The sequence below is a fragment of the Coregonus lavaretus genome, assembly GCF_964263955.1.
Source record: "Coregonus lavaretus genome assembly, chromosome: 19".
NCBI lineage: Eukaryota > Metazoa > Chordata > Actinopteri > Salmoniformes > Salmonidae > Coregonus > Coregonus lavaretus.
Genome location: NC_140006.1, coordinates 15,350,851 through 15,360,345, shown reverse-complemented (window position 1 = coordinate 15,360,345; position 9,495 = coordinate 15,350,851). Strand labels below are relative to the sequence as shown.

The 9,495-nt window shown below is 41.5% G+C and overlaps 1 protein-coding gene across 1 annotated transcript; it reads left to right on the top strand.

Annotated features, from left to right (window-relative positions):
- The first annotated feature begins 1,388 nt into the window (after positions 1-1,388).
- On the top strand, positions 1,389-8,227 carry LOC311146364 (peroxiredoxin-1-like). Its single transcript, XM_084182850.1, has 6 exons — positions 1,389-1,621; positions 2,608-2,724; positions 2,927-3,080; positions 6,127-6,249; positions 6,405-6,535; positions 7,247-8,227. The coding sequence occupies exons 1-6, from the start codon at positions 1,549-1,551 to the stop codon at positions 7,330-7,332; spliced, it is 684 nt and encodes a 227-aa protein (XP_084038976.1). The 5' UTR covers positions 1,389-1,548; the 3' UTR covers positions 7,333-8,227.
- Positions 8,228-9,495: the final 1,268 nt, after the last annotated feature.

Here is a 9,495-nt window from a genome sequence, read left to right as displayed (position 1 = left end):
AAAACCTACTCCAGAGCGCTCAGGACCTCAGACTGGGGCGAAGGTTCACCTTCCAACAGGACAACGACCCTAAGCACACAGCCAAGACAACGCAGGAGTGGCTTTGGGACAAGTCTCTGAATGTCCTTGAGTGGCCCAGCCAGAGTCCGGACTTGAACCTGATCGAACATCTCTGGAGAGACCTGAAAATAGCTGTGCAGCGAAGCAGTCCCCATCTAACCTGACAGAGCTTGAGAGGATCTCCAGAGAAGAATGGGAAAAACTCCCCAAATACAGGTGTGCCAAGCTTGAAGCATGATACCTAAGAAGACTTGAGGCTGTAATCGTTGCCAAAGGTGCGTCAACAAAGTACTGAGTAAAGGGTCTGAATACTTATGTAAATTTGATTTTTCAGTAGTTTTTTAAAAATATATTTTCAGAAATTTCTAAAAACCTGTTTTTGCTTTGTCATTACGGGGTATTGTGTATCCATTTAAGAATAAGGCTGTAACGTAACAAAATTTGGAAAAGTCTGAATACTTTCCGAATACTCTGTATATTATTATATAAGCCACATTCTCCAGAGCAAATACAGTTCTATTATAGTTCTTATTTTCTTTTCTTTTTTTATCAGAGTAAGTATTACTGGCATTCTCAGATTAAGTATGCTAAGGTGGTCAATGGTTTTACGCTACCACATTTAAAGCTTTGTTAGTGGGATCCTATACACGAGTAGCAGCAGCAGTAGTAGTAGTAGTAGTAGTAGTAGTAGTAGTAGTAGTAGTAGTAGTAGTAGTAGTAGTAGTAGTAGTAGTAGTAGTAGTAGTAGTAGTAGTAGTAGTAGTAGTAGTAGTAGTAGTAGTAGTAGTAGTAGTAGTAGTAGTAGTAGTAGTAGGTCAATAGACTAAACATTCAGAGATGGGAGAGGAGTGGATAAAGTGGATGCCATAAAATGTCATTTCAACTAGGGGTAATAAAGTTGGGTAATAGTTGGAAATCTTCTGCTGTAAAATGTAGATTATATGGGTGTCTATAGATTATATGGTGTCTGTGTTACATGATGGGAGCCTCATGGTTGTGTGACCCCAGCATGGCTGTTGACTTGGATTAGAAGAGGGGGCTCATAGGGGGGGGCTGCTGTGGGCTTTTGCTGCTCTCCCTGAAAATCACTGAGAAACATCTCTTTAAAAATGACAAAATGAAGTGTTTTGATTGTAAGGTTATACAAATGTAGATATTTTATGAAATAACTGTCACGTATGTTATCTAGGCTTACATCTATAGTTTTGCATGTTGAGAAGAGAATAAAAGAGAAGAGAATGATTAGATGATAAGAGAAGACAAGGGTGGGGGACATAATCTATTTCCTACTGTCTTTTCCTTACTGATCCTTACTCATATGAGTTTTCAATCGCAGGTTATTTTAGATGGAATGAGGATGAAATGTGCAGAGTCATGGTGCTGTGAAGTAGTCAAATGTGGTCAAATACTCATATCGACTAAATGAATGGGCTGTGGCCATAGTCGGTGGTCTGACAACGCGAGAATTCAGCTACTGTATATATTTCCATGCGATTCTGCTCATTCATCGCACTCCTCCTCTCAAGCCGAAGCTGTGGGACCAAAAGGGACCCAAGCAGAGGTACGTGTTTTGTAGGGCTACACTTTCAATCTAACATGAAATGTATAGGCTAAAGCATGTTTTCGGTTATTCCAAAAAAAAGAAAGTGAAAACTTGGCCATACTATGACTAACAGTTACACTTTTATTACCGTATCATTTTCTTTGTGTGCAATCTTACCGGCATTAAACTTGTAGCCTAAATTTCCATTGACGACAGAATAAATGCGTTTGTTTAGCTTTACAATAGTTTTTGTGGGGAGGATGCCCAAGTGGCCTACATCTTGTATTTGTTCAATGGAATATTGGAATAGAAAATCAGGTGAGGAAAAAAATCACTTGTCGAGAAAAAAACTCTGTTCATTGTGAAACAATTATATGTTTTGCTTTCACTTTCTAGTTAGTGCAGGAATAAATATATTTCATGAAATTAGTACAATCAAACGACTAATTTTGACGTAGGATTTAATTGATTCATACTACAGTCAAATTCCTATTTTAAAAAAGGCTGTCACATACGCGGCGACGTCGTGCTGCGTTTATTGGCTGAGTGCGTTCCATACCTACCAGTTAACCGAATGCCCTGTTCGAAAACATTGTCTGCACGAGAGAAAGTACATGCAGGTTGACGAAATACGACTGACTGCGTGTGTAATATAGTGAAAGGTTTTGCCACTTGCCAGGTAAGAACAACCTGTTGAACTATGTGATTAATGCGTAAAATAAACCCTGTGGATTAGGTGCTGCGCATGAAAGAAGTGAAATCTTACATATAATACATTTCCTATTCCTCCCTGTATTGTTTTCAGTTCTTTTCACATTAAAGCTACAATGCTGAAAATGTTAAGAAAGAGGATGGAGAGAACATCCCATTTCATCTTTCATGTCCAGTTAAATTAGTGTTTTTCTGTGTACTACCATGAGTGGTTATTGCTGTATACTGTACATGGACAGCATACATAAAACAGGAAAGGCATATTTGTTAATTTTCTCTTCCTCCCCCTCCAGTCAAACTGAAGATGGCTGCGGGTAAAGCGCGCATCGGGCATCTGGCCCCTGACTTCAAGGCCACAGCAGTGATGCCAGATGGACAGTTTAAAGACATCAGCATGTCTAACTACAGAGGTAGGCCTGCTACTATGCTTCATAGTATTCTGCACTGACCTTCGTTTTGTCTCTGTGTGGCAAGATTTGTGACTGGTTCAGGATTTTAAAGTTTAATAATACAGTAATGACCTATAAGCCTATTGGACATTGAATATGTGCTTCCAGGCTCCGGAACTTGATAGGTGTGTCTAATGGTGTGTCTTGTGCCGCTTGCCTGCAGGGAAGTATGTGGTGTTCTTCTTCTACCCGCTGGACTTCACCTTTGTGTGCCCTACTGAGATCATCGCTTTCAGTGACGCTGCCGAGGAGTTCAGGAAGATCGGCTGCGAGGTCATTGGTGCCTCTGTTGACTCCCACTTCTGCCATCTTGCCTGGTACGAGTCTTTTGCACTTTGCACATTTTATTTTGCCTTAAGAAGATTTCGTCGTAGGTGACGCAGGATAAATTACAGTGCCGCTTGTGCAGTGATGTTCTGTCGTCCCTCCTGCACACACAGGGACAGCGGGACGTTTTGGATTTTTTACAGCGGAGTGTACACGCACATTTTCTTATGGCCGTAATAGTAAATATGTCATTTAACTGTACAAATTATGTTTTCATCTGATTGTCAAACCTGCACACATTCAACCCATTCTATAGTGATTCCAGCATCTTAAACAGTGCACGCACCACCAGTGCACGCACCGCCATTTGATGAATGGAAAGAGAGGTCTATTAAAACACCAAAAGTGTAATGACATTCAGCGATTGTCGTTAGGTACACTTGTAGCCTGAATTGATTGATGCGTCCACTGCTGTCCGAGCGTCACTGTCCCGGCCAGTCATCTCTGTCTACTCAGGCTACTTTCACCCCTATTTTAGATCTATTTTATCGCATATCATTTCCGACATTTGGTAGGCTATTTGTTAGCCAACCTGTCTATAATTAGATAGGCCTACATGCAGCTTCTCTTATGTCATTACTTGTTGTCCTAGAAGACAAAAAAAAGCGGAAAAATGTAATAATCAATAGAATGAATCAATCAATAATAAGCCTATTTTAGTTGACATCGGTGAAGTTTTCTCTTCCATTTCTGCTCACAGAGCGAGGACGTGTAGGTACAGAGGAGAAAAAATGCAATAACCTAACTCTAAAACACCTGAAAGATTTTCCTTGCAAAATTGTCAAATAAAATGAACAAAAATATAAACGTAAAGTGTTGGTCCCATGTTTCATGAGCTGAAATAAAAGAACCCAGAAATGTTCCATATGCACAAAAAGCTTATTTGTCTCAAATGTTGTGCACACATTTTTTAGTTAAATAAAATTAGTTAAATAAAGTCCACCTGTGTGCAATCTAAGTGTCACATGATCTCAGTATATATTCACCTGTTCTGAAAAGCCCCAGAGTCTGCAACACCACTAAGCAAGGGGCACCACCAAGCAAGCGGCACCAATTAAGACCAAGGAGCTCTCCATACAGGTCAGGGACAAAGTTGTGGAGGAGTACAGATCAAGGTTGGGTTATAAAAAAATATCAGAAACTTTGAACATCCCACGGAGCACCATTAAATCCATTATTAAAAAATTGAAAGAATATGGCACCACAACAAATCTGCCAAGAGAGGACCGCCCACCAAAACTCATGGACCAGGCAAGGAGGGCATTAATCAGAGAGGCACAAAGAGACCAATGATAACCCTGAAGGAGCTGCAAATCGGAGATTGGAGTATCTGTCCATAGGACCACTTTAAGCCGTACACTCCACAGAGCTGGGCTTTATGGAAGAGTGGACAGAAAAAAGCCATTGCTTAAAGAAAAAAATAAGCAAACACGTTTGGTGTTCGCCAAAAGGCATGTGGGAGACTTCCCAAACATATGGAAGAAGGTACTCTGGTCAGATGAGACTAAAATTTAGCTTTTTGGCCATCAAGGAAAATGCTATGTCTGGCGCAAACCCAACACCTCTCATCACCCCGAGAACACCATCCACACAGTGAAGCATGTTGGTGGCAGCATCATGCTGTGGGGATGTTTTTCATCGGCAGGGACTGGGAAACTGGTCAGAATTGAAGGAATTATGGATGGAAATTCTTGAGGGAAACCTGTTTCAGTCTTCCAGAGATTTGAGACTGGGACGGAGGTTCACCTTCCAGCAGGACAATGACCCTAAGCAACACTTGAGTGGCTAGATGTGCCAAGCATATAGAGACATACCCCAAGAGACTTGCAGCTGTAATTGCTGCAAAAGGTGGCTCTACAAAGTATTGACTTTGGATGGGTGAATAGTTATGCACGCTCAAGTTTTCTGTTTTTTTGTCTTATTTCTTGTTTGTTTCACAATAAAAAATATTTTGCATCTTCAATGTGGTAGGCATGTTGTGTAAATCAAATGATACAAACCCCCCAAAAATCAATTTTAATTCCAAACAAAATAGGAAAAATGCCAAGGGGGGTGAATACTTTCGCAATCCTTTGTCAAGATGATCCATCCATCTGACAGGTGTTGCATATCAAGAAGCTGATTAAACAGCATGATCATTCCACAGATGCAGCTTGTGCTGGGGACAGTAAAAGGCCACTCTAAAATGTGCAGTTTTGTCACACAACACAATGCCACAGATGTCTCAAGTTTTGAGGGAGCGTGAAATTGGCATTCTGACTACAGGAATGTCCACCAGAGCTGTTGCCAGAGAATGTAATGTTAATTTCTCAACCATAAGCTGCCTCTAATGTCGTTTTAGAGAATTTGGCATTACGTCCAACCGGCTTCACAACCGCAGCCCAGGACCTCCACATCCGGCTTCTTCACTTGCGGGATCGTCTGGGGGGGATTTCCTTATATTAACTGTAACTCGGCAAAATAATTTCAAATTGTTGCATGTTGTGTTTATATTTTTGCTCAGTATAGAATCTGTTTGACCGGTTTCAAAGAAATGAAAAGCTGTGAAAACGATCTAACATGAATCTGATAAGATTTCAGTTAATCTTGGATGCATATTTTATGTGGTTGAGGTAGCCTACTGTCAGCTTTTATGTCGCTGACAAATATAGCACGTTTGCACGGTCCAAAGATGCTGAAAGAAAGAAATCATATTTCTCCACTCCTATTTCCGATACAAAATTAACATTTGGTGTATCATTTTACTCCAATAAATACTATTATATTAGGCTACATGTGAGAGTTATAGGACTACAGTCAGTGTACATATTTCAGTTACTAGAATAGGCTAAAACTTCAGTGTCCAAATATGAATTTTTTGTTCAGAGGACCGGCAGCTGCCGCACCCCTACTTCTGCCGTCTCTGTGCACACAGAAACCTGTTTACTACTATCCCTGTCCTTCTGTATACCACAGCTGGCAGGGACGCTTGGTCTCAGACACACAAAAAAAGACTAAATTCAGTCTCTTTGTGTATGGTTGTGTGTGTTCTTACAGGACCAACACACCTCGTAAGCAGGGCGGTCTGGGTGCCATGAAGATCCCTCTGGTAGCCGACACACTGCGTTCCATCTCCACGGACTACGGGGTGCTGAAGGAGGATGAGGGCATCGCCTACAGGTGGGTTCACAACAGACAAGTTCAAGGGTCAAAGTTCAGTGTCTCTATGACCGACTGGGTCAAAACCCGGGTAACGTGCCTAACGTAAGACTACGTGCCCAACAAGACTAACACAAGACTAAATCACTCAATTTATTCCCTGTTTGTTTTTTCAGGGGCCTATTCATTATTGACGACAAGGGCGTCTTGAGGCAGATCACCATCAACGACCTTCCAGTGGGACGCTCCATCGACGAGACCCTGCGTCTGGTGCAGGCCTTTCAGTTCACTGACAAACACGGAGAAGGTACATAACTTAACCAGCTTTCTTTTTGTTTTCCAAAAGACAATGCCTCCTTATCCTACACGGAATCAGGCTAACCTTTTGCAGTGCCATATCTTACCATGTACCGTCAGCAGACACATACACTATGTCAGGGGTCATAAACTAGATTCAGCCCCGGGCCTATTTTTTTCTTGGACAGATGGTTGGGGGGCCGGAACATAATTATAAATCATTTGTACGCAAGCCCAAACAGATGCTGTATTTGACTGTATTTGTACTGTATTTGACAAAAACATAATAATTTCAAACCTTGATTACATTGGTACACGAGTGGAAATACTTAGGAATAGAATTCCTAAATTAAAATCATTTTGAGGTGAATTCCTATTGATTTTAGTCTTTCATGTCCCAAAACTAAAAATGCAAAAATAATTAAAGAAAATATTTTTTGGGCTCAGAAAACTTTGGGGGGCCAAAGAAAATTGTCCACAGGCCGAATTTGGCACGCGGGCCGCCGGTTGACGATACCTGCACTATGTGAACAGCATTTAGGTCACTTTTACCACTCTCTCTTTTGAGGTAACATTCCATGTTTGTAACAGCTGAGAATGTTAGGCTGATAGTAGATATCGTCAGAATGTGTAAAAATATAAAGCTCAGGTTCTAAGTGTGTTTTGCTTATCATACTGCACTGTCCTGAGACTCAACTTCTTCTCTGGTGTTTCCTCTCAGTCTGTCCCGCCGGCTGGAAACCAGGAAGTGACACCATCAAGCCCGACATCCAGAAGAGCAAAGACTTCTTCTCCAAGCAGCACTAAGATGACGAGGGTCTGCAGCCTGCTGTAGGACAGCTAGAATTACAGTACATTTCAAGAGAACAATGGTGAAGAGCAGTAGCCTATCTATGTGCCTGGGAACTGTAGAACATGTGTTTGGATATAATGGAAATTATTATGACCAAAGAATCAAGATTAGATTCTGTTGGAGATGTTTTAGTGTTATTAACCAGGTTCCATCCAACCTTTTTATGCGAGTAAAGTACATGTTGGATAAAAATGTCATGACAGGCCTGATGGAAACAGTTAATTTGTCGGTAAACTTTCCAAATGACGACAAAACAAAGTACGCTAGGCAAGGTGATGAGCTTGATGCTCCTTTCCGATAAATATCGAGGGTCTTATTCTGGTGACATGATGATCGATGCTTGACTGCCGTTTGACAAATTACAATAATATTTTGTCCATAATAACCTCATCATGTGTAGGCTATACCCGCACTGTATCTGCAAGCCATTGGCTAGAGCGCACGTGCCAGTACCAGATAGGGCACATTCGCTATGTAACGCAACATTCTTTGTTACAAAACCATCAGTAGAGTTGGAAATGGGATGGAAATGCACTTAGCTTGTATGTTTTATTAGGTACATGGGAATTTAACCGCAAAAGTACATTTTATGTGCACTATGTCATCATGCACAGGCTTTTATCTGCAACAAGTAAATTTGATGGAAACACATCTCTGGTGAGAAAATGTGCATCTTTTATTTATGTGGATTTTAGAATATTCACATGAAAATCTGTCGCCAATTAGATGGAATCCTAGCTATTGATGTCGGACAATTTTTTTCTGTTGTATCATTTTGGTAACATCTGAGGTGGACATCGTTTTTGTGGACATGTTCTTTCATCTTCTAAATAAAAACTTTTACAAAGCAAACAGGTTTTTTCCTTGCCATGCTTGACAGATTATCAGAAAAACAAACTTAACATGTTTGTTAATTACTTTTTGTATGACTTATGAAATTGAAATCTGGGTTAATTTTACAATTTAGATTTTGGTGAATTTAGCTACAATATAGCTAGACATGATACACCAAAATTATGTGGAAACCTGCTCGTCGAACATCTAATTCCAAAATCATGGGCATTAACATGGAGCTGGTCCTCCCTTTGCTGCTATAACAGCCTCCAATCTTCTGGGAAGGCTTTCCACTAGATGTTGGAACATTGCTGCAGGGACTTGCTTCCATTCAGCCACAAGCATTAGTGAGGTCGGGCACTGATGTTGGGCAATTAGGCCTGGCTCGCAGTCGGCATTCCAATTAATCCCAGAGGTGTTCGATGGGGTTGAGGTCAGGGCTCTGTGCAGGCCAATCAAGTTCTTCCACACCAATCTCAACAAACCATTTCTGAATGGACCTCGCTTTTTGCACAAGGGCATTGTCATGCTGAAACAGGAAAGGGCCTTCCCCAAACTGTTGCCACAAAGTTGGAAGCACAGAATCGTCTAGAATGTATGCTGTATAGTTAAGATTTTCCTTCACTAGAACTAAGGGGCCTAGCCCGAACCATGAAAATCAGCCCCAGACCATTATTCCTCCTTCACCAAACTTAATAGCTGGCACTATGCATTCGGGCAGGTAGCGTATTCCTGGCATCCGCCAAACCCAGATTAGTCCGTCGGACTGCCTGATGGTGAAGCGTGATTCATCACTCCAGAGAACGCGTTTCCACTGCTCCAGAGTCCTATGGCGGCAAGCTTTACACCATTCCAGCCGACGCTTGGCATTGCGTATGGTGATTTTAGGCTTGTGTGCGGCGGCTCGGCCATGGAAACCCCTTTCATTAAGCTCTCGACGAACAGTTCTTCTGCTGACATTGCTTCCAGAGGCAGTTTGGAACTCTGTAGTGAGTGTTGCAACCAAGGACAGATTATTTTTACACGCTTCAGCACTCGGCGGTCCCGTTTTGTGAGCTTGTTTGGCCTGAAAAAGAAAAGGAAAGCCGCACACTCTAGGAGCTCAGATGCAATAATTTAATATCCTAATAACCAACGTTTCGACAGATAAGCTGTCTTCATCAGGGTATAATGACAAACACTGCGTGTCACTAGTTTATATAGTGTCAAAGGACACACGCAGGTGTCTGTAATCATGGCCGGGTGTGGCCTAATAGCATTGGTTAATTCACAGATAAACAGAA

What these genes read in the sequence shown, in the direction of transcription:
- LOC311146364 (XM_084182850.1), top strand. Translation starts at nt 1,549, where the DNA reads ATGCGATTCTGCTCATTCATCGCACTCCTCCTCTCAAGCCGAAGCTGT. An exon ending in CAGCATGTCTAACTACAGAG is followed by an intron (nt 2,725 to 2,926) that starts GTAGGCCTGCTA and finishes GCTTGCCTGCAG; the next exon opens with GGAAGTATGTGGTGTTCTTC. An exon ending in GATGAGGGCATCGCCTACAG is followed by an intron (nt 6,250 to 6,404) that starts GTGGGTTCACAA and finishes TTGTTTTTTCAG; the next exon opens with GGGCCTATTCATTATTGACG.